Raw genomic sequence first — 27159 nt, 5'->3', positions numbered from 1 at the left:
AAAACGACACAGTCTCCAATCTCCAACAGTCCACCGTGTGATTAATGCCACAGTGGATAGAAGCATGGGGAAATTACAGGAAAGAGGAAGGGAGGTGATAGCTACCTTGCCTGGGGGAACTCAATCACACCCCTCTATCTAAATTCAGATTTTTATAGATACAAATCTATAGAAATCAACTTTTATCACTTTTATCACCGTCCATACCATTTTAGACGCTTACAAAATTTCCGTTTACTCCCTAACACCTGGCATTTCCTAGGTCTGTAAGATGTATTTAACAGTTACAGAGCGCTCTCCTCTTTTATCAGTTTACTCTTCTCTTTTAAAAAAAGTATTCCGGGGGGCTTCCCTGGTGGCGCAGTGGTTGAGAGTTCCGCCTGCCGATGCAGGGGACGCGGGCTCGGGCCCCGGTCCGGGAAGATCCCACATGCCGCGGAGCGGCTGGGCCCGTGAGCGATGGCCGCTGAGCCTGCGCCTCCGGAGCCTGTGCTCCGCAATGGGAGAAGCCACAGCAGTGAGAGGCCCGCGTACCGCAAAAAAAAAAAAAAAAAAAAAAAAAGTTTTCCAGGGCCTATCAGTTGAGGTGGTGGTTTACAACCTGGGGCCCCAGACCCCGGGTCCTCAATGGTGATAGGGGTCTTTGAGCTGTTTTCATTATTGCCAAAGACCCAACATCAATCACGTTTAACCTTTCCTCAGGCTTCCCAGGGTCCTTTGGCAGTTACTTCTTTACTTTCATAGAATCCTAACACACAGCGAGGCAATGCTGATAGGCTCAGGCTGGGCAGAAGCTTGGATTGGCTGTTATACAGGATTTGGATTCAATTATTTTTGTAAAGGAAAATGAAGCAAGCATTGGTTAATAAATGCAGTTTTATTGCATACACAAATCCTCCACTACTCTGGGGGAAAATAACTAAAAGGGTTCTTAGTGGTAAAAAAGCTGGAAACCCCTTAGCTCAGGAAGCCTGAGTTCAAAGGGCAAAGAACTCTCTTTTACCCGTAAACTGCCCTTCCGTGACTTCCTGACCATTTCAGCAAAATATCTACCTCAGTTAGTTGCTGGGCCAGGAGGAGGTCAGACCTGGGGGCACCTCAAACAAGAGAGGGTGGAAGTTCCAAAACCAAGGAGCCTTCAAAAAGAGAAAGCTGAAAAAAATCTCCCTGCCTGCCTTTGCTTTGCTCTTTGCACTTGGAACAGGAATTTTGAATGAACATGTATTACTCACTTGCTATCTGACAGGCACCTTACACGCATTATTTTAATCAATGCCCACTTCACGGATCAGGCCACACAGTTGGCGAATAACTGAACCAGGACCATGAATCCAGACAAATCTGGTGCTTGAGGCCCTTTGACACTATGCTGTATTGCCTTTTGTTAGGACAAGGGCATATTAGAATTAGGGCAAATAGGTTTACCTTCTTTAGACATCATTGCTTCTCGGTGACAATATTATGGATACCTTTTTTCCTTCACTTTTCTATAAGTTCTAAATTTTTCCTAAGAACTTTTTCTTAATGGCCTTTCTATGGATGGATTCATCAGTAGTTAATGTCTGGAGGCTGTTCTGGTGGAGCTTTCCACCAAGGATATATGAGATGATTCTAGATTTGGGGAGTCATCAGCAGAGAGACGGATTCTGAAAAATCGGGGAGTGAATTAGGTTCCCCTAGGGTGAATGTGTGGAGTAGAAATTTGGGTTGAGGAAAGAATCCTGGAAGACAGTTGGTGGAAGAGGAGCTGGTGAGAGTGAGGAGAAACAGGAGGAAAAACAGAGAAAACCTCCATGTCTATTACCTTCTGTGTAATATGGCACAGTAATACTGTGCTGTGGAATACTGGCCGGTATTTTGTCAACAATCTCTACCTTCTTGTCTCAAGGAACATCTTGAAGGTATAAGAATTCTAGTAAATGTTGGTGTTAGAATTCTGGGATTTAGTGTTTTTCTAGGCAGAATTAATGCTCCCTGATGGAGTCTCCAGAGTAAATCTCCATGTCCTCTGTTTTACAAGTGCGTGAATCACTGTACCCTGGTCTTTATTATTGGTGTGTCTCTTCTATGGAGACACGGGGGTATTATTGACTCAGTTCTTTTTTTCCCAGCTCTTTGCCACGTAATAATTGATCCTGAGCAAGATACGTAACCTCTCTAAGTCCCAGTTTTTAATGAGAATCATCGTGCCGTTCAGAGGTTGTTAGGAAAGGATACAGTAAAATGGAAGGGGAAAAAATGTGCTTAACACAGTGCTAGGAGTATGGTCAATAGTGAAAAACTGGTACCTACCAGTTTTGAACAGCTACCCTGAGGCTAGTGCTTTTTGATGCGCGCACGTAAGGATCGCTCTGTCCATCTCCAGAAACAGAGAAGTTAAGTTCTGTCCTCGCGTCGTAAACCAGATAAAATCTCAGCTCAACGACTCCCAACTTCCCGTGGGCTAAGTCCCGGTCTGGCTCCCGCCCAAAGACTACAAGTCCCAGCATGCCGCTCGCTGGGCCTCGACGGCCCCGCCCCTTCCGCGTTGGTCCGCACGTGGGCGCCGCTCTAGGCACCGCCTCCTCTCGATGCCCCTGTCCTAGGCGCGCAATGGAAACCGGCTGCTGGTTGCTTGGCGGCGAGTTTGAGGACTCCGTGTTCGAGGAGAGGCAGGAGAGGCGGCCTGAACCGCTTGCGTCCTACCGCGCCAAGCTCTGCGAGCCGCAGGTGAGAGAGCGGGGCCTCTCGGCCTCATTCCAGCCCCCGGGCCTCGCGCTTCCGGGTCCCGGCCCGACAGCGCTTCAGACGCCCCAAGGCCGCGTGGCCTACCCCCGAACCCACACCTTCCCGGCACGAGTCCGGCCTCCCTGTGTCCACGCGGGCTCCCTGCTATCCCTTCCCCTACACGAGCCGCAGCCGGCTGGGCCCGGCCCCCTCTTCCCCCGAGGGAATCCCCGCGCCGTCGGCCATCAACTCGCACCTGGCGTTCGGCCGGTCTCCGGAGGCTCGCTGGCCTCACGCCCCTGCTCTAAAATCTGTAGTAGCTCCCGTGGACCTTCACTGCTTCTGCTGCCGGGCAGTCAGGGCCCCCACAAATCCAGCCACCGCCCACTTTTCAGACCTCAGTGTTGTCTGCTCCCTGAACCGTGACGTCCCACCCACGGGCCTGCCTATGTTAACCCCGTTCAGATGGTCACAATCGTTCAGTTATAGACATTTCTCAAGGCGCACCTTAAATGCCGCCTCCTCCAAGAAGTCTTTTCTGATTCCCCCTTCCAACCACATATTTTTGTTTTGACTCCTTTTCCCTCTTTTACCTATTAAAGCAATTGTCAGTATCTCATAAAACTCTTAGACCCAGAATGCTTAATGATCACAGGAGCGTGCGTGCTTAACTTTATGTCCTCCGCAGTGCCTAGCAGTTTTTGTTCGTAGTGGGAACTCCGTGAATATTTTGAATAACTAGAGTATTAAGCTGGTATTCTTTCATGTGTGTAAATCTCATCTCACCAATAATAATTCCTTTTTATCAGATAGTGTTCCAGGCACTGGGCAGGGTTCCTTGACACGTATTGTCTCATTTTTCCTTAAAACCCTTGTACTTACAGGTGTCAGGCACTCAGAAATTACTGAATTGTATGTTTGTTTTATTTCACTTACATTTTCTCCTTGCCACATGCAGTCTTTCAGAGTGACCTTTAGTACTTGATCGTGTAGACTAAAAGCGGGGAATGGGCTTTCAAAGTCATGGGGTACCGCATTAAAAAGCCATGGGTGTGAGATAGGACCCTTGCGTTCCAGCATTGGCTTTACCGGTTGCCTTTCAAAGTGTCAGTTCCTTATTTGTCATTTGAGAAAAAATAATGTTTGTTGGCTCACAGGTTTATTGTGAGAGTGGGATGAGATAATACTTTGCCAGGTGTGGTATGCTGTCTACTTATAAAGTAAAATCCAAAAATCACTTGTCTTTAGAATTTATTTGGTAAATGGTAACTGCTCATAAATTCAGGCCTCATTCAAGTCCTCTTGGTTTCCCCAAGTGTAAAACCAGGAGTTTGGGTTAGAAGATCTGTGTTCCCTGCCTATTTGGTGTGGGACCAGGTGTTTGCCTTACCAGCACTTCCCTTCTTAGTCTCACCCTTGTTCACAGCTTTTCCCTCCTACTCTTATCAGAACGGGGTATTTAAAGCCATCCCCATCTGCGCCCTTGCGTTTGAAAGCCAATTTTGCTTGATCATTTCCCAGTAGGATGATGAACATTGGATGGAGGTTTGCAGTTATTCAGTTATTGTTCCAAAAGTTGGGATTGGCTGATAATCTAATAGGGTATGTGAGTGGAGAGCAATAAAGTGCAAAGGAGAATTATGGGTTCAGTATATATAGGCTGTTGTTGGGTTACACAGTACTTCAGGGAGAACAGAAAAACAGTGGTTGCTAGCTTTCTCCACAATGATGGATCAGGCTAAGGAGGGAAACGATATTACTAATTAACAGGGGGGCAATGATACCCAAGCAACTCTTTTAGAAATAGAACCAAGAAATTTTGATGTGATGGTGGAACCATCACAAATGCAGTTACGTTTGAATTTATAATAGTGTGTAACTGACTTCATTCAGCCTCAGTGTGTTTTACTCTGAGTAAAAGGGTGGGTGGGGGACTTTACTTGGGGGCACAGTGGTTGAGAATCTGCCTGCCATTGCAGGGGACACGGGTTCAATCCCTCATCTGGGAAGATACCACATGCTGCAGAGCAACTAAGCCCGTGCGCCACAGCTACTGAGCCTGTGCTCTAGAGCCCGTGAGCCACAACTACTGAAGCCTGCGCGCCTAGAGCCTGTGCTCTGCAACGAAGAGTAGCCCCCGCTCGCCGCAACTAGAGAAAGCCCATGCACAGCAACAAAGACCCAATGCAGCCAAAAATTTTTTTAAAATTTTTTAAAGGTGTGTGTGGGGGAGATGAGATACTTCTTTGGAGCTGGAAAACTGGCACGCAGTGCTTCTCGTCATTCGTGTTTTCTCATCTTAACGTTCTTTATGCGGTAATCAAAAAAGATCTTTCTATCCATAGGGTTTAAATCAGTAGAAAAGTGAATAAAATATTCCAGATGGGCATTTCCTGAGACTTTTCTCCTATAGCCCTTTGGCATTTGATTGCACGGAAGCCTCCTTTCAGCCTTCATCTCTGTTTCCTCTTTGCTTCGATTCTACTTTCGGCTTTTACACTTTCATAATAGCACTACAATGACAGTTCTTCTTTTCTATGTCCTCTCCATAAAGAGTTGTCAATCCCTATTCCATCCACCCTAAAAATTTCTCTGCAGGAAAACATCTCAGTCTAAAGAACCATCGTGAACTGTGCTAGTTAAATGTAGGTTCCCAAGCATCACAACCCCAAATTGAAAATGGTATAGATAAAACCATATACTTTTGTGTTTTAGTTAAGAGGTATCGTATTATTAGTATGTTTATTACTTGTGATAATTTTCATAAAAACTGGGCCACCATTAAAATTGTCATTCTTCTTTGTCAGATGTTTTCCTGAGTCTTATCCTGAAGAATTATGTCTTTTTTTTTTTTTTTTTTTTTTTTTTTTGCGGTACGCGGGCCTCTCACTGTTGTGGCCTCTTCTGTTGCGGAGCACGGGCTCCAGACACGCAGGCTCAGCGGCCATGGCTCACGGGCCCAGCCGCTCCGCGGCATGTGGGATCTTCCCGGACCGGGGCACGAACCTGCATCGGCAGGTGGACTCTCAACCACTGCGCCACCAGGGAAGCCCAAGAATTATGTCTTTTTGGGGGTTTAATCAGTTATATATGGGAAATTGCTTCTGAGTGGGGCGTGGAAAAGTGTAGTTTCATTCTCTATAATATGCTGTTTTCACAATTTCTAGTGGTTTTGTGAAGAAACGGGGAGCAGTGATGATGTTGAAGCTCTGACTATCCAGAAATTCAAAGGGGACCTGGCCTACAGACGGCAGGAGTATCAGGTAGAATTTAACATACAGAAGATTGCTCTACTTGAGATGGGTTTTTGTTGTGCCCATTACAGTATATTTCAATAACAGTATACTAAGTTATGAGTGTGTTGTCTGTGAAGATGAATTTAATCTTTTGTGATATGTGTTTGTAATCTTAGAATCCCAAGTTTCTAGCTCTGTATAATTTGTTTTGTTTCCTGTAACTCCAGTATAGAGAGCTTGTTGGGATCCTTGTAGGTCTGTTTCCCCAGGTTCTGTATCTCCTAATTATGTGGGAGCCTCTAGCACAGATACCTCATGGGGCCACAGGAACAAAGCACCTGAAAATGTGTAAGAAAAGGAAAGAACTAACAACTGGACGTCAGCTTGCTTTATTTAGAGACTTCATGTCATCTTCACAAGAGTTCTGTTGTTATTTTGCTGATGTGAAAAGGTTATACAGCAAGTTAGTTAGTGGCAAACCCAGGATTCAGATTCTGGTGTTTGGGGCTCCAGAATGCTTTATTTCTAGTCTCCAGCCATTTTTTCTCTACCTTTCAGAAAAAGAGTACCGACTAAAATGCTCAAGTCTTCCTTTAGTTCATTGTACGGTCAGTTATAACATTACCTTCTGCCTAGGAAACACATCACCCCCATGACTGAATTCTTTTTTCTACTGCGTTTTCTGCCTTTCTTTTCATCCCTTCATTTTCCTTTATTTAACAAATATTTGCCAGAAAGCACTGCAAGAGTATTCCGGTATCTCAGAAAAACTGCCGTCCACGAATTTTGCCATGAAAAGGGATGTCCAGGAAGGCCAGGCTCGGTGTCTCGTTCACCTGGGAAGGCACGAGGAAGCCCTGGAGATTGCTACACACTTGGTGAGTGGTTTGTGCTTATTTCCATTTGCTTCCCTAGGATGGCTGAATGGTTTATTTTGTAAAAAACAAAACAAAACAAAACAACTTCTTGCAGCTAAATCTGTGGGTTTGGATAAGCAGAAGAAAATTGTCAGTGGTGGAAGAACTTTATTATGATGAACAGTTTGGAGGTCTAGACATAATCATTCGCTTGTAATATTTTTCCTGTGTTATGCTCAAAATTTTTCATTGCCTGAAAATCTCACTTGCAAAGGTTTTTTTTGTTTTGTTTTATTTTTGGCTGTGTCAGGTCTTAGTTGCGGCATGCAGGATCTTTCATTGAGGCGTGCGGACTTCTCTTTAGTTGTGGTGTGCAGGTTTTTTTCTCTTTGTAGTTGTATCACACAGGCTTCAGAGCATATGGGCTCTAGTTGAGGAGCGCGGGCTCAGTAGTTGTGGTGTGCGGGCTTAGTTGCCCCGCGGCATGTGGGATCCTGGTTCCCCGACCAGGGATTGAACCCACATTCCCTGCACTGCAAGGCAGACTTTTTAGCACTGGACCACCGTGGAATTCTCACTTGCAAAAGTTTTTACTCTTGTTAGGAGTAAATACTCAGAGTGGAAGGATTATCAGTGATCTGTTTTCTTCTTTAGGTGTTTTGTTGTTGTTTAGATTTTTATTTTCCAAAATTTCTACAATGAACATATATTACTTTTATAAACAGGAAAAAAGTTTACCAAAAAATGACTAAATATCATACTAGGCCAAGCTTAATCCTTTTTATTCTTAAATGGAGTCTGCAGAATTTTTTTAAGGAATTTAATAAAAGCAGGTTTTTTTTTTGCAATTCTGTATTCTGCTTGTTTTTGTTTTCAGATTAAAGCACCTACGGTTTTTAGTGTAAATTTTATATGGGGACAAGTCTAAGTCGACCAGTCCTAGTTTACAGATGACCAGTTTTCTTCCTCAGAGGGACTTAAGGAGGCACTGAGGCTCTGATCTTGAATCCTGTGCATCTCGTTGACCAGAGGTCAGCCTGAAGGACGCATGCAATTGAGTTGTCCTCCTCCGTCTCATTAACTAAGAGAAATCCTACAGTTTGCTTGCCGGGGTTCATTGCATAGGACCTCAGCCTCTTGCAGTGAGAGGAACCCTTGGTGGTAATTGTCTTCGGAACATGGAAAACAGCTGTGTTTTTTGTTCGTTCTTTTTCTCCCCTCTACTAATTGTGGGTTAATTCTTAAGCTGGGAGGGTGGGAGGGAGGGAGATGCATGAGGGAAGGGATGTGGGAACAGATGTATATGTATGACTGATTCACTTTGTTATAAAGCAGAAACTAATTAAAAAAAAAAAAAAAAAAAAGAAAGCACATGGCATGAACACAGTGAACTTGGCGGGGTTTAATAGTGTTCAGTCTCCCTGGTCTGAAAATTAACGGCAACTTCGGTTCTTTCCGTTGCTTTTTCTGGACATCAGTCATGCGTCCTTTCTCACTGTTCTCCTCTCCCATCGCCTCTCTCTTCCTCACATCGCCTGCATATCACTGTTGTGCTTTGTCTTCCCCTCCCAGACCACCGAAAGCAGCGACAGGTAGTTTAGTGTCAGGGGCTGGACTGGCTCTCTGGTTCCTTCTAGCTTAGTGAGTCTCTGCTGTTGTGGCTCAGAGAAGGATTTGTTGCCAGCAGATGCCATCCAGAGCTTGGGATGGTTACCAGGCAGGAGGAAGGACCAGTCAGAAGACCTTCAGCTCCTCTGTCAGGACTTTGAGAACTAGTCCTTGGGCTGCTGGGCACCCTGCTGGGCAGGAGTGTTGGGGAAGAAATGGCAGCATAGGCTGATAGGTCTCACCCCTTTCTTTGGGTCTCTTCACATGATCTCAGTGGACCCTGCCCATTTACATGGTTTTCTCATTTCCTGATGCCCTGTGTTTTGTTTTCTTTTTAAAATTTCTTCCCTACTTGTAGGCCCTCTTCTTTTGTTATTCACTCTGGCCCATTTCTGGGTTTTGTCCCAGTGGTTATTGTCCCCTCGTGCTCTGTAGTGGGACAGGTCATTATCCAGCATTGAACAAAACAGACAGGGAGGCTTGGGAGTGCCCAGCAGGATATGAACATTTTATGCTCACAACTTCTATTGAAGTTTATTCACCTCTCTTCTTAATAATTTTTGGATAAAATTTGTAATGGAACTTATTTCTTTCATTTTATTTTATTTTGGCTGCCAACGCAGCCAAAATTTTGTTCTTCATTGCTGCGTGCAGGCTTTCTCTAGCTGCGGCGAGCAGGGGCTACTCTTCGTTGCAGTGCACGGGCTTCTTATTGCAGTGGCTTCTCTTGTTGCAGAGCACGGGCTGTAGGCTTGCGGGCTTCAGTAGTTGTGGCGCACGGGCTTAGTTGCTCCACGTGTGGGATCTTCTCTGACCAGGGCTCGAACCCATGTCCCCTGCATTGGCAGGTGGGTTCTTAACCACTGCACTACCAGGGAAGCCCTGGAACTTATTTCTTAAACAAATAGTTTAAACATCTTATAGTGGCTGATGGGCTCATGTGATAAACTGTGGTAAGGAAACTGCTTTTTGACAGTTACTGACTTTTTTTTCCATTTATCACTTCACAAACATTTATTTCAGTCTTACCATGTACGCAGTTCTGGATTCAGTGCTAAGGAGACAGAAAACCGTGTCCATACCCTGCCCATACATTGCTGACCTAGTGTCTAGTGGGAGAATCCTAAGCCAGCTAACACACGTCAGCTCTTCTGAAGTACCTTTTTTCCGTGACTTCTAGTGGGACCGATTGTGGCTCTGCTACTTACTAGCTGTGTGATGTCAGGCAGCTTATCTAACTTCTCTCTTATGACTCAGTTGCCTCAACTATAAAATGGGGATAGTGATAGAGTCTATTTTAAAGGATTGTCATGAGGATTAAATGAGTGTCTGGCATATGGTAAGCGCTCTGTAAATGTTAACTCTTGTCATCGTCATTGCATTATAGAAGGAGTTGCAGTACTCTGGAAAAACCACACAAACTCGTTTAAATGGAATTTAGTTTCCAGAGAGTTCTTTACTAGCCAGGCCATCAAAACCATGGTCTGCGTGCTCCACCCTACCCCACCACATACTTGCTTCCGCCATCTGAAAATGTTCGTGAACAGTATAGGGCACTATAGAGTGTAGAGGAAAGGTAGCGTTAGCTGCAGGTAGTTTATACGTCCTGCTTTCACTGTTATAAATAAAACACATGAAGATGTAGTACTCAGCAGTTAGTAGACATCTGCTGTGTCTGAGAAGCTCTGCTCTACTAGGAGTTCAGCATTGAACAAAAACTCTTCTGGAACTCAATGGTCTCTGGGGAAGGACAGACTACTGAACAATAGTAATAATAAAACCAGGTCCAATCTGTCATCGGGAAGGTATAGTATGACTGAATAGGTTACACGAGGCTTTATTTCCTGTCTTTTCACTCAATATATGAATATTTAGAATCCTTCTCAAGCTTTCACTCACTGGTCAGCCAGTTTCTTCCAGCTGCATGCTGGGTAGTTTTTTTTTGCGGTACGCGGACCTCTCACTGTTGTGGCCTCTCCCGTTGCGGAGCACAGGCTCCGGACGCGCAGGCTCAGCGACCATGGCTCACGGGCCCGGCTGCTCCGCGGCATGTGGGATCTTCCAGGACCGGGGCACGAACCCATGTCCCCTGCATCGGCAGGTGGACTCTCAACCACTGCGCCACCAGGGAAGCCCCATGCTGGGTAGTTTTACTCATGTTTCTTGCTCAGTTCTATGCAGGGGCTTGATCTGAATACTAGTAGGCCAGGTTTTCCTTAGACTTAAAATGAACTGAATCTCTACAGACTTTAACTTAGAAAAAGGAGGCTTGTTTCCCTAACCCACAGGGCTTTTGCCATTTGGCAAGTTAGGCAAGAGGTGATGGCTCTGATTAAGGAGACTTGAAAAGGATTTTCTGATCAGAAAGAAACCAAGCAATCCCCTCCAGCCAGAAATAATTGGCTCTGCAAATAGTTACCAGAGAGGGCATTTGGATTCAGTTATGATGCGTCACGAAACACTGAGAGCTGCAGGGCCATCCTGTTTAGGACGTCTAGGCCAAGTAAAATTTGGAAATAGAGTCCATTTGAATCCTCAAGGAAATTACGATTTGGATTTTTAGAAAGCCTGGAATATTAAAATGGAACCATTAGCCCAGGGTATAAAAAAGTTGGCTTGGGTCTTTCAGATATCTGGCTGAAGACAATAAAGATTATAATACAAATGGAAAATAAACTGACACAGAGGTTTTTGGTGCTGAACTTTGCCAGGCCACTATCACCTGGATTATGTGACTGTTGTGACATTAGGGTGTTTGGGAATGACTGGTGATTATTTTGTTAGGTTAGTTTATATTTCTCTTGGTTTATGGTTTCAAACTGAGATCTATTGAAAAATATTTAGTTCACCCTACTTGTGTGACTACTTGTAATTTATAACACGTACAACTTGGATTTTTAGGCATCTTCATTTTTATATGGGAAACATTCCGTAGTTTAAACTTCCTGATCTTTTTTTTTTTCTCCTTAGGAAAATAAGGCAACTAACACAGACCATTTAACCACTGTGCTCTACCTCCAGTTTGCTATTTGTTCAAGTTTGCAGAACTTGGAGAAAACAATTTTCTGCCTACAGAAACTGATTTCTTTGCATCCCTTTAATCCTTGGAACTGGGGCAGATTGGGAGAGGCTTACCTGAATCTGGAGCCAGTGCTTGCGTCATCTCACAAACAGAACAGTTTCACCTCGAGTGACAAGGCTATCAAATCCTCTTGTCCCCACTCAGGAAAAGACTGTCTTTTGTGTTTCCCTGAAATGTTGCCCGAGAGCTCTGCCTTATCTGTGGAAACGAGCAGTGGTAATAACCAGAAGAATGAGAAGGCATTTAAAAATATTCAAACCTGTATGGCAGAAGAGAGAGCAGCAGTGTTGCTAGAAACTCAGATGAAAGCCTGTGCCTCTTTTATACGAACCAGGTAAGCTAAGAGTGAATTACACATACATGGTGCTAAGCTCAGAGTAAAGGTTTTATTTTTCTAATTTTAAGCTTCTAAAAATTCTAGGCTACACACTTAGTATATGTTTTGAGATTTTTCCCATGGTCTAGATAGAATCCTTTGAATGCGTCCTTTTAGTATGTAAGATTTAAAAACAAAACTATGTTTGCTCAAAAATACAACTTGTATCATCACTCAAGATAAAAGGTTAACACTGGCAGCCGTTAAAATTAGGAAAGAAAATTAAATGTATAAAACACTGACAGGGGGAAGCGATATATATATATTTTTTAACATCTTTATTGGAGTATAATTGCTTTACAATGGTGTGTTAGTTTCTGCTTTGTAACAAAATGAATCAGCTATTCATATACATATATCCCCATATCTCCTCCCTCTTGCGCCTCCCTCCCACCCTCCCTATCCCCCTTCTCTAGGTGGTCACAAAGCACCGAGCTGATCTCCCTGTGCTATGCGGCTGCTTCCCACTAGCTATTTTACGTTTGGTAGTGTATATATGTCCATGCCACTCTCTCACTTTGTCCCAGCTTACCCTTCCCCCTCCCCATATCCTCAAGTCCATGCTCTAGTAGGTCTGTGTCTTTATTCCTGTCTTACCCCTAGGTTCTTCATGACCTTTTTTTTTCTTAGATTCCATATATATGTGTTAGCATACGGTATTTGTTTTTCTCTTTCTGACTTACTTCACTCTGTATGACAGAGTCTAGGTCCATCCACCTCACTACAAATAACTCAATTTCGTTTCTTTTTATGGCTGAGTAATATTCCATTATATATATGTGCTACATCTTCTTCATCCATTCATCTGTTGATGGACACTTAGGTTGCTTCCATGTCCTGGGTGTTGTAAATAGAGCTGCAATGAACATTTTGGTACATGACTCTTTTTGAATTACGGTTTTCTCAGGGTATATGCCCAGTAGTGGGATTGCTGGGTCATATGGTAGTTCTATTTGTAGTTTTTTAAGGAACGTTCATACTGTTCTCCATAGTGGCTGTATCAATTTACATTCTCACCAACAGTGCAAGAATGTTCCCTTTTCTCCACACCCTCTCCAGCATTTATTGTTTCTAGATTTTTTTGATGATGGCCATTCTGACCAGTGTGAGATGATATCTCATTGTAGTTTTGATTTGCATTTCTCTAATGATTAGTGATATTAAGCATCCTTTCATGTGTTTGTTGGCAATCTGTATATCTTCTTTGGAGAAATGTCTATTTAGGTCTTCTGCCCATTTTTGGATTGGGTTGTTTGTTTTTTTGATATTGAGCTGCATGAGCTGCTTATAAATTTTGGAGATTAATCCTTTGTCAGTTGCTTCATTTGCAAATGTTTTCTCCCATTCTGAGGGTTGTCTTTTGGTCTTGTTTATGGTTTCCTTTGCTGTGCAAAAGCTTTGAAGTTTCATTAGGTCCCATTTGTTTATTTTTGTTTTTATGTCCATTTCTCTAGAAGGTGGGCCAAAAAGAATCTTGCTGTGATTTATGTCATAGAGTGTTCTGCCTATGTTTTCCTCTAAGAGTTTGATAGTGTCTGGCCGTACATTTAGGTCTTTAATCCATTTTGAGTTTATTTGTTTGTATGGTGTTAGGGAGTGTTCTAATTTCATTCTTTTACATGTAGCTGTCCAGTTTTCCTCTTATTTAAGAGGCTGTCTTTTCTCCACTGTATATTCTTGCCTCCTTTATCAAAGATAAGGTGACCATATGTGCGTGGGTTTACCTCTGGGCTTTCTATCCTGTTCCATTGATCTGTACGTCTGTTTTTGTGCCAGTATCATTCTGTCTTGATTACTATAGCTTTGTAGTATAGTCTGAAGTCAGGGAGCCTGATTCCTCCAGCTCCGTTTTTCTTTCTCGAGACTGCTTTGGCTATTTGGAGTCTTTTGTGTTTCCATACAAATTGTGAAATTTTTTGTTCTAGTTCAGTGAAAAATGCCAGTGGTAGTTTGATAGGCATTGCATTGAATCTGTAGATTGCTTTGGGTAGTATAGTCATTTTCACATTGTTGATTCTTCCAATGCAAGAACATGGTATATCTCTCCATCTATTTGTATCATCTTTAATTTCTTTTTTTTTTTTTTTTTTTTTTTGCGGTACGTGGACCTCTCACCGTTGTGGCCTCTCCTGTTGCGGACCACAGGCTCCGGATGCGCAGGCTCAGTGGCCATGGCTTACGGGCCCAGCCGCTCCGCAGTATGTGGGATCCTCCTGGACCGGGGCACGAACCTGTGTCCCCTGCATCGGCAGGCGGACTCTCAACCACTGCGTCACCAGGGAAGCCCTCATCTTTAATTTCTTTCATCAGTGTTTTATAATTTTCTGCATACAGGTCTTTTGTCTCCTTAGGTAGGTTTATTCCTAGATATTTTTGTTGTTGTTGTTGCAGTGGTAAATGGGAGTGTTTCCTTAATTTCTCTTTCAGATTTTTCATCATTAGTGTATAGGAATGTAAGAGATTTCTGTGCATTAATTTTGTATCCTGGTACTTTACCAAATTCATTGGTTAGCTCTAGTAGTTTTCTGGTAGCATCTTTTGGATTCTCTGTGTGTAGTATCATGTCATCTGCAAACAGTGACAGCTTTACTTCTTCTTTTCCAATTTGGATTCCTTTTATTTCTTTTTCTTCTCTGATGCTGTGGCTAAAACTTCCAAAACTATGTTGAATAATAGTGGTGAGAGTGGGCAACCTTGTCTTCTTCCTGATCTTAGTGGAAATGGTTTCAGTTTTTCACCATTGAGGACAATGTTGGCTATGAGTTTGTCATATATGGCCTTTATTATGTTGAGGTAAGTTCCCTCTATGCCTACATTCTGGAGGGTTTTTATCGTAAATCGATGTTGAATTTTGTCAAAAGCTTTCTCTGCATCTGTTGAGATGATCATATGGTTTTTCTCCTTCAGTTTGTTATCATATGGTTTTTCTCCTTCAGTTTGTTAATATGGTGTATCACATTGATTGATTTGTGTATATTGAAGAATCCTTGCATTCCTGGGATAAACCCCACTTGATCATGGTGTATGATCCTTTTAATGTGCTGTTGGATTCTATTTGCTAGTATTTTGTTGAGGATTTTTGCATCTATGTTCATCAGTGATACTGGCCTGTAATTTTCTTTCTTTGTTACATCTTTGTCTGGTTTTGGTATCAGGATGATGGTGGCCTCGTAGAATGAGTTTGGGAGTGTTCCTCCCTCTGCTATATTTTGGAAGAGTTTGAGAAGGATAGGTGTTAGCTCTTCTCTAAATGTTTGATAGAATTCGCCTGTGAAGGCATCTGGTCCTGGGCTTTTGTTTGTTGGAAGATTTTTAATCACAGTTTCAGTTTCATTGCTTGTGATTGGTCTGTTCATATTTTCTATTTCTTCCTGGTTCAGTCTCTGAAGGTTGTGCATTTCTAAGAATTTGTCCATTTCTTCCAGGTTGTCCATTTTATTGGCATATAGTTGCTTGTAGTAATCTCTCATGATCCTTTGTATTTCTGCAGTGTCAGTTGTTACTTCTCCTTTTTCATTTCTAATTGTATTGATTTGAGTCTTCTCCCTTTTTTTCTTGATGAGTCTGGCTAATGGTTTATCAATTTTGTTTATCTTCTCAAAGAACCAGCTTTTAGTTTTATTGATCTTTGCTATCGTTTCCTTCATTTCTTTTTCATTTATTTCTGATCTGATCTTTATGATTTCTTTCCTCCTGCTAACTTTGGGATTTTTTTGTTCTTCTTTCTCTAATTGCTTTAGGTGTAAGGTTAGGTTGTTTATTTGAGATGTTTCTTGTTTCTTGAGGTAGGATTGTATTGCTATAAACTTCCCTCTTAGAACTGCTTTTGCTGCATCCCATAGGTTTTGGGTTGTCATGTTTTCATTGTCATTTGTTTCTAGGTATTTTTTGATTTCCTGTTTGATTTCTTCAGTGATCTCTTGGTTATTTAGTAGTGTATTGTTTAGCCTCCATGTGTTTGTATTTTTTACACATTTTTTTCTGTAATTGATATCTAGTCTTATAGCGTTGTGGTCAGAAAAGATACTTGAGACAATTTCAGCTTTCTTAAATTTACCAAGGCTTGATTTGTGACCCAAGATATGATCTATCCTGGAGAATGTTCCATGAGCACTTGAGAAGAATGTGTATTCTGTTGTTTTTGGATGGAATGTCCTATAAATATCAATTAAGTCCATCTTGTTTAATGTATCTTTTAAAGTTTGTGTTTCCTTATTTTCATTTTGGATGATCTGTCCATTGGTGAAAGTGGGGTGTTAAAGTCCCCTACTATGAGTGTGTTACTGTCGATTTCCCCTTTTATGGCTGTTAGTATTTGCCTTATGTATTGAGGTGCTCCTATATGTTGGGTGCATAAAATGTCTATATTGCCTGATATGAGAATTGCTAGTCCAGCTTTCTTTTGATTTCCATTTGCATGGAATATCTTTTTCCATCCCCTCACTTTCAGTCTGTATGTGTCCCTAGGTCTGAAGTGGGTCTCTTGTAGACAGCATATATACGGGTCTCGTTTTTGTGTCCATTCGGCTAGTCTGTGTTTTTAGGTTGGCGCATTTAATCCATTTACATTTAAGGTAATTATCGAGGTGTATGATCCTATCACCATTTTCTTAATTGTTTTGGGTTTGTTATTGTAGGTCTTTTCCTTCTCTTGTGTTTCCTGCCTAGAGGAGTTCCTTTAGCGTTTGTTGTAAAGCTGGTTTGGTAGTGCTGAATTCTGTTAGCTTTTGCTTGTCTGTAAAGGTTTTAATTTCTCCATCAAATCTGAATGAGATCCTTGCTGGGTAGAGTAATCTTGGTTGTAGGTTTTTCTCCTTCATCACTTTAAATATGTCCTGCCACTCCCTTCTGGCTTGCAGAGTTTCTGCTGAAAGATCAGCTGTTAAGCTTATGGGGATTCTCTTGTGTGTTATTTGTTGTTTTTCCCTTGCTGCTTTTAATATTTTTTCTTTGTATTTAATTTTTGTTAGTTTGATTAATATGTGTTTTGGCATGTTTCTCCTTGGATTTATCCTGTGTGGGACCTTCTGTGCTTCCTGGACTTGATTAACTATTTCCTTTCACATATTAGGGAAGTTTTCAACTATAATCTCTTCAAATATTTTCTCAGTCCCTTTCTTTTTCTCCTCTTCTTCTGGGACCCCTATAATTCGAATGTTGGTGTGTTTAGTGTTGTCCCAGAGGTCTCTGAGACTGTCCTCAATTCTTTTCATTCTTTTTTCTTTATTCTGCTCTGCAGTAGTTATTTCCACTATTTTATCTTCCAGATCATTTATCCGTTTTTCTGCCTCAGTTATTCTGCTATTGATTCCTTCTAGAGAATTTTTAATTTCATTTATTGTGTTGTTCATCGCTGTTTGTTTGCTCTTTAGTTCTTCTAGGTCCTTGTTAAACGTTTCTTGTATTTTCTCCATTCTGTTTCCAAGATTTTGGGTCATCTTTACTATCATTACTCTGAATTCTTTTTCAGGCAGACTGCCTATTTCCTCTTCATTTGTTAGATCTGGTGGGTTTTTGCCTTTCTCCTTCATCTGCTGTGTGTTTCTCTGACTTATTTTGCTTAACTTACTGTGTTTGGGGTCTCCTTTTTGCAGGCTGCAGGTTAGTGGTTCCCGTTGTTTTTGGTGTCTGTCCCCAGTGGCTAAGGTTGGTTCAGTGGGTTGTGTAGGCTTCTTGGTGGAGGGGACTAGTGCCTGTGTTCTGGTGGATGAGGCTGGATCTTGTCTTTCTGGTGGGCAGGACCACGTCTGGCTGGGTGTTCTGGGGTGTCCGTAGCCTTACTATGATTTTAGGCAGCCTCTCTGCTAATGGGTGGGGTTGTGTTCCTGTCTTGCTAGTTGTTTGGCATAGGGTGTCCTTCACTGTAGCTTGCTGGTCGTTGAGTGGAGCTGGGTGCTGGTGTTGAGATGGAGATCTCTGGGAGATGTTCGCCGTTTGATATTATGTGGAGCTGGGAGGTCTCTTGTGGACCAGTGTCCTGAACTTGGCTCTCCCACCTCAGAGGCACAGCCCTGACACCTGGCTGGAGCAGCAAGAGCCTGTCATCCCCGCAGCTCAGAATAAAAGGGAGGAAAAAAAAAAAAAGAAAGAAGACAAAATAAAATAAAATAAAGTAAAATAAAATAAAGTTATTAAAATAAAAAATAATTACTAAAAAAAATTTTTTTTAAGTAATTAAAAAACAAAAGACAGAACCCTAGGACAAATGGTAAAAGCAAAGCTATACAGACAAAATCACACACAGAAGTATACACATACACACTCACAAAGAGAGAAAAAGGGGAAAATAAATGTATATCGTTGCTCCCAAAGTCCACCTCCTCAATTTGGGATGATTCGTTGTCTCTTCAGGTATTCCACAGATGCAGAGTACATCAAGTTGATTGTGGAGCTTTAATCTGCTGCTCCTGAGGCTGCTGGGAGAGATTTCCCTTTCTCTTCTTTGTTCTCACAGCTCCTGGGGCTCAGCTTTGGGTTTGGCCCCGCCTCTGCGTGTAGGTCGCCTTCAGGCTTCTGTTCTTCGCTCGGACAGGACGGGGTTAAAGGAGCAGCTGCTTCGGGCGCTCTGGCTCACTCAGGCCGGGGAGGGAGGGGCACGGATGCGGGATGAGCCTGCGGCGGCAGAGGCCGGCATGACGTTGCACCAGCGTGAGGCGCACTGTGTGTTCTCCCGGGGAAGTTGTCCCTGGATCCCGGGACCCTGGCAGTGGCGGGCTGCACAGGCTCCCCGGAATGGGGGTGTGGAGAGTGACCTGTGCTTGCACACAGGGGAAGCAATATTTTAAACAAGGAATTTTTCACTCACATTCCACAGAAAGCTACCGAAGAAGGAAATCTGCTTGTGTGTTCAAATCACTATTAATAACAGAAATAAACAACGTTTAATTCCTTCTTCAGGGAATTCCCATGGTTCAGGGACTCCCATGGTTTTGGATCCATAGTGTATAAGAGTTTAGGGAAAGGGGAGAATACACTGGACCAGTTCTGTAATTTATGAGAGAAACAGACTCTCTTAGGTCTCAGATAATACCAAAAAACGTAGCATTGGGTTTTGTTTTGTTTATTTTTATTTTTTTTAAACTCTGAAGAATTCAAGAAGTATTGATGTTAACAGTGAGTCTTACTGAAAAGCGGTATCTATTTGGCAGATTTTAAACTTCCTGCAGCGGATGTTTATTTAGTATTGCCTATATCACTTTAATTCAGAAGTGCATTGAATGACAGCTGGGTTCCAAGCTCCTGCTGGGGCCTGGGATCATAAAGATCATCAAAAAAGAGTCCCTTTCCTTACACTGTTCAGCGTATTGAGGAAAACATATGTGCAGTCGGTGACCGGCAGCACAGGTGCTAAACAGTGTGTCAGTGGCAGAGAACCCTTCAGGGACCAGCACCCGGGAGCTGTGCAGAGTGGCAGGAAGAAAGACCTCCACAGAGGGAACGGGGCTCCTGGGAACATTTGTCAGTTGTGTAGATGAATGTGTACTTGATGCTGTGTATACATCATTTCATTTTAACCCTCACCACTCTCTGGGGTAGATGTTGGCATCCCAGTGTACAGACTGGGGAGCTGATTTGGAATCATGCCAAGGTGGCGCAGCTGTGAAGTGCTGCCAGGATCTGGACCCAGATCTTTGACTCCAGAGCCTGTGTTCTTGCCAGGATATCTTGCGAGAGAGAAAGCACGGCCCAAGGAGTGGAAGGGCGGGTGTAGCACGGTGGTGTCACGTGGTCCGGTGCAGTGAGAGCAGCTTTGGTGGCAGGAGACCGAGAGGTGGGCTGTGGACCCCGAGACCAGAACAGCGTCGTGAGCAGGAGGCAGGACCTTGGAGTCAGATCCCATTTTAAGGAACCTAATAACTCGTTGTTATTGAGGGAATGAGCGTGGACTTCCGCGCTTGCTCGCTCACCGTCTGACCTTGCACAAATTACTTCACCTCTCCCATCTCCAGTTTCCTCATCTTGACAGATGGAGAAATGGGGAAATGCCTACTTTGTGGAGCTGTGAGGTTTAAAGCATCTGAAGCACTTACTGTGGTATGCAGTGTGCGTAAACGTTTGGTAAGTGTTGTACGTCTGCTGTTGTGTTTTCATTAGCACAAGGCGGTAAATGTCATCTTAAAGAGTTTGGTCCTTATGCTGAAGATCTGAAGAGTATTTAAATGTTCAAGTGGTGTGACAAGAGCTCTGATTTCGAGGGAGATCTGGTGGCTAGGAGGACGTATTGGAGGAGGGAGTTTGGATCCAGGGACACAAGGGAAGGGGCTGTGGACCGATCGGTGGATGGTGCCGAGGCCCTGACCTAGCCCAGTGCGCTGAGCATCAAAAGGGGAAATGGATGGCACGGAGGATGGAGCAGACGGGACTTGGTGACGAGCTGAATGTGTGGGTTAGGCCGGGGCGGGGATGGGAGGGCGGAAGAGTCAGGCCGCCCTGAAGAGTCTGCCTTGCGGGTGAGGGTGGGTGGTGGTGCCTCCACTGAGACAGGACGGGGCTGGGGAGCAGAACGGATCGAGGGTGGGAGTCCCGCTGGAGTTTCCATTGGAAGTGGGAGCTGAGCTCAGAAGAAGGGAGGTAGAGGTTGAGGAGCTCCAGGAAGGACCAGCGATCAGATGGAGTGAGAAGAGGCTTTGAAGGCGAGAGGTTTTGTGAGACCTTTGAGGAGGCACTTCCAGTAGCGACGCGGTGACAGGGCGGACTGCAGAGGACTGAGGGTGAATGAACATGAAATGGGGGCAGCTGGGCTAAGCTGTATTTTCAAGTAACTTCAGGAGCAAGAGAGAGAAAGCAAGGACCTAAAGAGGCCACACGTGTAAGTGCCTCCAGAGGCCAGGTGGGTGATGTGAAGAGTCAGAGTGAAGGCCGATGAGGTCATGTTCTTGGATAAAACCCCAGCGGCTTCCCATTGCACTTCTGTAAACTGCACGTTTCTTTCCGTGGCCTGCAGGGGCTTACGTGAGTTGGCCCGGCCTGTCTTTTTCTCCTCTTTCATTACAGTTTGTTTTCTTCTTGGCTGTGTTCCGGCCACAGAGATCTTCCTGATTTTCAGACTCGTCAAGCTGGTTCTTCTGGCAGGGCCCCCTTCCCCTGGCCAAGCCCTCTTCCCCGACGTGTGCCTGTGGCTGGCTCCTCACCATTTGAGCCTTAGCTTGAGTGGTAGCTCAGAAAGGCCTTCCATCACTGCCCCACCTGAGGTGGACACTTCGTCCACCCTGTCTTGAGTTTTTGTTTCATGGCCTTCGTCACCGCCTGAGATGATCTTATTTGCTTGTGCTTTTGCTCTCCTTCCGTTCCTTGAGGCAGAAACCTGTCTGTTGTGCTCACCAACATCCCTCAATGCCTAGAGTAGTGTGGGGGGCATTTCTCAAGACAGGAGGTGAGTGAACAGGAGAGCTGAGTGCTTCTGGGCGTAGCAGTGAGGCCTGAGGGGAATTGGAAAAATCTGCAGTCAGCATTTTATTTTTTTCTCTGTGGTAAGCGGGCCTCTCACTGTTGTGGCCTCTCCCGTTGCTGAGCACAGGCTCCGGACGCGCAGGCTCAGCGGCCATGGCTCACGGGCCCAGCCGCTCCGTGACATGTGGGATCTTCCCGGACCAGGGCACGAACCCGTGTCCCCTGCATCGGCAGGCGTACTCTCAACCACTGCGCCACCAGGGAAGCCCTGCAGTCAGCATTTTAGAAAAACAGTGAAGAGCAGGAGGTGTAGGAGGAGAGCAAGAGGAGACCAGGCCGTGACCGTGACGGGGAGACCGGGGTGAGCCTGTTGCAGAGCGGCCCTCCGAGGGCCGTGGAGGGGTTGGCCCTGCCGTGGGTAACGGAAGCGTGCTAGAGATCCTGTTAGTCCTTGAGGCCCAGGGAGACGGAAGGGTCATAGAGCGCCGACTTCAGAGAGCTTCATCCTGACCCTTCTGGGGAGGAGCCTTTGATGGGGAGGTTTGTTCTTTTCACTCTGCATTGTTTGTGCTTTCAATCACTTGACTTCTACAGGAAGCTCTTTTGAGGCTTGCTCTCTAAAGATTCCTTTGAGAAGTTTTGGTCTATGAATTTTAGAAAAGATAACTCTCCAGTGTAAAGTTGGGCAATTTGTTGAGAGTAAGGAGCTTTAGGGATTCAGGTGAAGGTGAGGACCTTCCCTTTAGCCAGGTTGGACTCACATCCAGCCCAGTTCCAGTGCTGTGTATGAACATGTCCTCACTGCTGTCCTTTCTGTGAGCCTATTAAACATTGGGACTTTCTGTTTTTCAGGGTTTTGCTTCAGCTCGCCCAATCTCAGCAAACATCGTTTGCTTTGGAGAGGAACTTAAAGACTCAGCAGGAAATTGAAGCTAAAATGAAAGGGTTCAGCTTCAAAGAAGACACTTTGCTGTTGATAGCAGAGGTGAGTGTGTCCTCTAGGGTTTATGTGAAACAAAGTGTCATAGATGTTTTTCCTGGCTCCGAGACCATTTTTTAAAAAACAGGGCCAGGTCGCATCTTCTGAAGGACTTCTGTCTCCCTCCTTTACGTGCCTTTTGATCACTTAACCCCCGAAAGCAGCCCCGTCATCCTCTGAGCAGTAGCGTGCTGTGAGGCAGGGGCTGTGTTTCGTTTACTTGTCAGTGCTTGTTAGTACCTGCCGGCTTGAACATCAGAAATGCCCCGTAATTGATTTGTGAGTGCTGAATAAATGAATGAATGAGTGACTTGACGTTTGGGCAGCTCTTTTGTCTGTGTTTTCTCCTGTTCATCCTCAGAGCAGCCTGTGGGATGGGGGGAGCTGGAGTGAGGCTTGCAGAGGCTGTGACTTGCCTAAGGTCAGGTTTTAAGTGGAAGAGCTAGTTTGCAGCCCATCCAGCTCCAAGTCCCTTTTCCTTCTGCTCCACCCTGTTACTACTTTGATGGTTGCAGAGAAATTCAGATGTCACTTTTTTTTTTAAATGGGTCTGTGGCAATTTCTCCCTGAACTCAGATACAGTGGTTGCTGGAATAGATAGCTCTGTGGGGCCCCCCCAAAATTTAAAAATGTCTTATCTTTTAGCTAGATTTTAAGTTCCTTATAAGTAAGACATCCTTACAAGGTGTCTTAAGCATCTTCATATTCTTCCCCATGTGTGACTGGAATAGTAGTCCTCTGCCTGGACAATGCATGGGAAGTAACCTGCAGTTAAAATAGCTTTTTAAAAAAGAAATGTCTGGGCCCTCTTTGGGATGATAATGCGCATTTCATTTTGTGCTCTGTTACTCTTACTTAACATTGTGACATGAGCGTGACCCTGTATCCTTAAATATTTCTTAATTACATACTTTTTTCTTTTTATAGTTGTTTTATTTGAATTAGAGTCCATATAAGGTCCACATACTGTGTTTGATTCTTTTGTCTCTTACATCTCTTTAATGTTATAACAGTTCCCCTTCCCCTCTTTTTTTTTTTTTTTTTTTGGTGATAAAAAAATATATCTAACATAAAATTTGCCATCTTGGGCTTCCCTGGTGGCGCAGTGGTTGAGAGTCCGCCTGCCGATGCAGGGGACACGGGTTTGTGTCCTGGTCCGGGAAGATCCCACATGCCGCGGAGCGGCTGGGCCCATGAGCCATGGCCGCTGAGCCTGCGCGTCCGGAGCCTGTGCTCCGCAACGGGAGAGGCCACAACAGTGAGAGGCCCGCGTACCGCAAAAAAAAAAAAAAAAAAAAAAAATTCCATCTTAATTGCTGTTTAGTGTACAATTCAGTGGCATTAGTTACATTCGCAGTGTTGTGCAACCACCAGCACTATTTCCAAAACGTTTTCATCACTCCAAATAGAAACACTTTAACCATTAAGCAATAATTCCCATTCCCTTTCCCCACCCCACCCCTACCCCAACCTCTGGTAACCTCTAATCTGCTTTTTGTTTCTGTGAGTTTGCCTGTGCTAGATATTTCAAATAGTGGAATCATACAGTATTTGTCCTTTTATGTCTGGCTTATTTCACTTAGCATAATGTTTTCAAGGTTCTTCCATATGTATCAGAACTTCATTCCTTTTTATGGCTGAATAATATTCCATTGTTTGTGTGTATGTGTACACACACACACACACACACACACACACACACATCCTATTTGTCCATTCATCATCTGTTGATGGGCACTTGCATTGTTTTCTGCCTTTTGGCTTTTGTGAATAATACTGCTGTGGACATTGGCATACAAGTATCTGTTTGAGTTCCTGATTTCAATTCTTTTGGGCATCTACCTGAGAATGGAGTTGCTGTGTCGTCTGGTAATTCTGTGTCTAACTTTTTGAGGAACTGCCAAATTGCATTTTATTTTGTAGGCTGATATTTTTACCTAACGTTGTGGTATGATCATGACACTGTATCCTTAAATACTATTTGAGTGCATAATTTTTAATGACTGGATAGTAGTCCAGTTACAGCTTTTGTTGAGCTAGCATTTATTTACTTAAGTCCTATATTGGACATTTAACAAATATTCAGTACCGATTTTAATAAGTCTTTGTAAAAATAATCAGTTTTTGTGTTTGTTTTAGAATAGATTACTGGAAATAGAATCACTGGGTTAAAGTATATGAACATTTTAAAGCCTCAAAGCATGTTTCCAAATTGTTATTAAGAAAGATTGGTTCTGGGAATTCCCTGGCAGTCCAGTGGTTAGGACTCTGTGCTTTCACTGCTGAGGGCTCGGGTTTGTCCCTGGTCAGGGAACTAAGATCCTGTAAGTCACGCGGTGTGGCCAATAAAAAAAAGAGAGAGGAGAAAGGTTGGTTCCGTTTACATATCCTCCAGCAGCATATGAGAATACTGATTTTCCTTCTCCAAACCTAGGTATTAGGTTGAACCATGTGAAATTGTCAGTATTCAATCATTTTGACCATAAAACCAGAATTTTATATTGAACAACTTAATATTATTACTTTTTAAAATCTGTACATTCATTGGTAAAAATAGCGCTTTTTAATATTACTGTTTATTTGATTACTAATTAAATGAACAATTTTTTCACACATTCATTGGCCATTTATATTTTGTGAACTACCTAGTCATGCTTTTTCTTCGTTATTTGTATGTTTCTGCTTTTCTTATTAATTTTAAGAGCTCTCTCTACACTAGGCTTACTAACCTTGTATATGTTGCAGTATTTTCTGAAGTTTATGATACTTTTGATATATAGAAGTTTAAATTTTTATTTGGCCAAAGACTTCTGCAGATTTTTTGACACCTGTGAATGATATACCTGCCGAGCCCGCTTTTTGGAATATTGCACTGTTTGAGTATTACTATTATTCAATTCTCTCTCTCTCTTTTTTTTTTAATTAAAAAAAAACACTTTTGGTGTTATACCCCAGATTTTAAAATACTGTATTTCATTGAGTCCAAGCAGTCATCAGTTGTTGAGACATAATTATTTGATGTGCCACTAAAAGAAAAATAAGATGCTCTTTACACTGTGACACACCTATAAGATACATCTTGATTTCAGAAATGTTAAAATACAAAACCAAAAATTGTCTTTGAATTGATGAAAATAACATGCCTTAATAAATCCTGACAGTTGCTTGCTGTTCATCCCGTCAGCTCTCGCCTCAAACAATAAGTAGTCTTTGAAGATTTAAAGCCAGTGGAACCCGTTCTTTGAGTGGGTTTCTAATCCATTATAATTTGAGTATTCATGGACACATAGGACCTCAGGGTTTGTAGGAAACCTAGGGACCATCTAGTCCAAATCCAAGTGACAAATTCCCTCTACAACATCCCTGCCAAATGGCCCCCTAACTTTTCATGCTGAATCGTGGGAAATGTTTTGGGACTTAATTTTAGTTCACTGTCCTTACCAAAGGTGGGCTGATCACTTAGCGAGTTCAGATGCAAGCTTCTTACAAACTTAACTTTGTGGGTGCCTTGTCAAAGAGAAACTAACGCAGAACCTGGACCTGGGTCTGACCAGTAGGGAGCAGTATTGTGCCTTTAGAGCGCGGGGCATGCTCTTAAGTCCCTGAGGTTGCTGTGGTAACCTTTCTGGAAGGATGGAGTCTCTCTGGATCAGGGAAGTGGAAGTGTGGACTCAGCTACTTGCTGCTCCACTGTTTGCTGCCTTTGACTTCTCTGGAGAACTTCTAAGAGAAGGGATCTGTGCTCTCTACACAGCAGCAGTTACATTCTGTGCAAGCTCTGCTTTTCTGTCACTTACGAGGAGGGAGGATCACTCGCCGTGCATTCTTGTCAGCTGAAGATGCTCTATGGTATAAGAAGGTTGACTCTCACTGCCTGTAGCCTGAATGGTACTGCTGCCATGCTAGTGCTTTGGTGATTTGTTTACTCAGGGGAAGATGAGACTGGAAGTAGGGGATGTTTTACAAATACAGTCTTGGATCACTGCTTCTGAATAAACATCTTTTCGATATATTGAATGGTTAGAGTTGTCCCCTGGCTGCTAAAGAAATCCTTCTGTACGAAATCATTTACACTTGATAAATAGCATGGTCTTCATTCCGTGTCTGCTTCCCCTGTTATTGGGACAGGGTTGGTTTTTTTTTTCCCTCCTACTGCAGGTTATGGGCGAAGATATCGTCCCAGAAAAAATAAGAGATGAGGTTCACACAGAGGTGAAGTGTGTTGGCCCTGCAGCCCTGACTGCCTTGGTGATCGCGTCTTCGAAAGAATTTGAAGACAAGTGGTTCAGAAAGATCAAAGACCACTTCTGTCCCTTTGAAAATCAGTTCCATACAGAGATACAGATGTTGGTTTAGTGGTTCCTTTAAAAACAGAACAAAACATCTTGTATTAATTGTGCTGGTTTACTCCAGACAGAGTCCACTGCTAATCATGGAATATACTGAATTAAAAACAATTATTTATGTCTTATAAAAATGGCTTCTCTCCCAGCTTATTTCTACTGTGTTCAGTTTTTCGGTTTTTTGTTTTCTTTTTAGATTTTTGTCATTCACTTATGTGAGGCCCACTGCCCCTTTAGAAGATAATCTGTTGGGAAAGTGTATAAAAGAGACAGATTTTATTGTCTTTTAAAAACAGTTATTGTATTATAATCAGTGATGTAAGTATCTACGTTGTTTAGGTAAATTCATCAGGCATGACCAAGAATGCTGCAGTGTGATAGTAAACCATTTCCAGGAAGGGTGTGTCGAGGTCTGCGAAGGCTCTGAGACTTTACCACACCTGTCAGCCCGCGCATTAACCTGCCAGTGTCATGGATGCTGCAGGAGACTTGATTACGCGTGGCCCAGGGAACAGGATAAGCTTCCGCATATTTGTATCAGTTCCTTTGCCTCCAAGTCCCAAGGCAGGTGACACATGTGAG

General features: G+C 43.3%; 1 protein-coding gene across 1 annotated transcript; it reads left to right on the top strand.

Moving 5' to 3' along the window:
- Positions 1 to 2592: 2592 nt before the first annotated feature.
- Positions 2593 to 26705, top strand: LOC307065508 (uncharacterized protein C8orf76-like; the record flags this gene model as incomplete). The annotated part of the gene is made up of 6 exons (XM_079722346.1): positions 2593 to 2709; positions 5874 to 5969; positions 6677 to 6820; positions 11378 to 11823; positions 22108 to 22240; positions 26393 to 26705. 6 exons carry the CDS (start codon positions 2593 to 2595, stop codon positions 26588 to 26590), a joined length of 1134 nt encoding a protein of 377 aa, XP_079578472.1. The 3' UTR covers positions 26591 to 26705.
- Between the last annotated feature and the right edge of the window lie 454 nt (positions 26706 to 27159).

Source organism: Hyperoodon ampullatus (genome assembly GCF_949752795.1).
Source record: "Hyperoodon ampullatus genome assembly, chromosome: 17".
Classification (NCBI taxonomy): domain Eukaryota; kingdom Metazoa; phylum Chordata; class Mammalia; order Artiodactyla; family Ziphiidae; genus Hyperoodon; species Hyperoodon ampullatus.
Note: the sequence above shows the minus strand (reverse complement) of the source record. Positions and strands in the feature narration are given on the sequence as shown.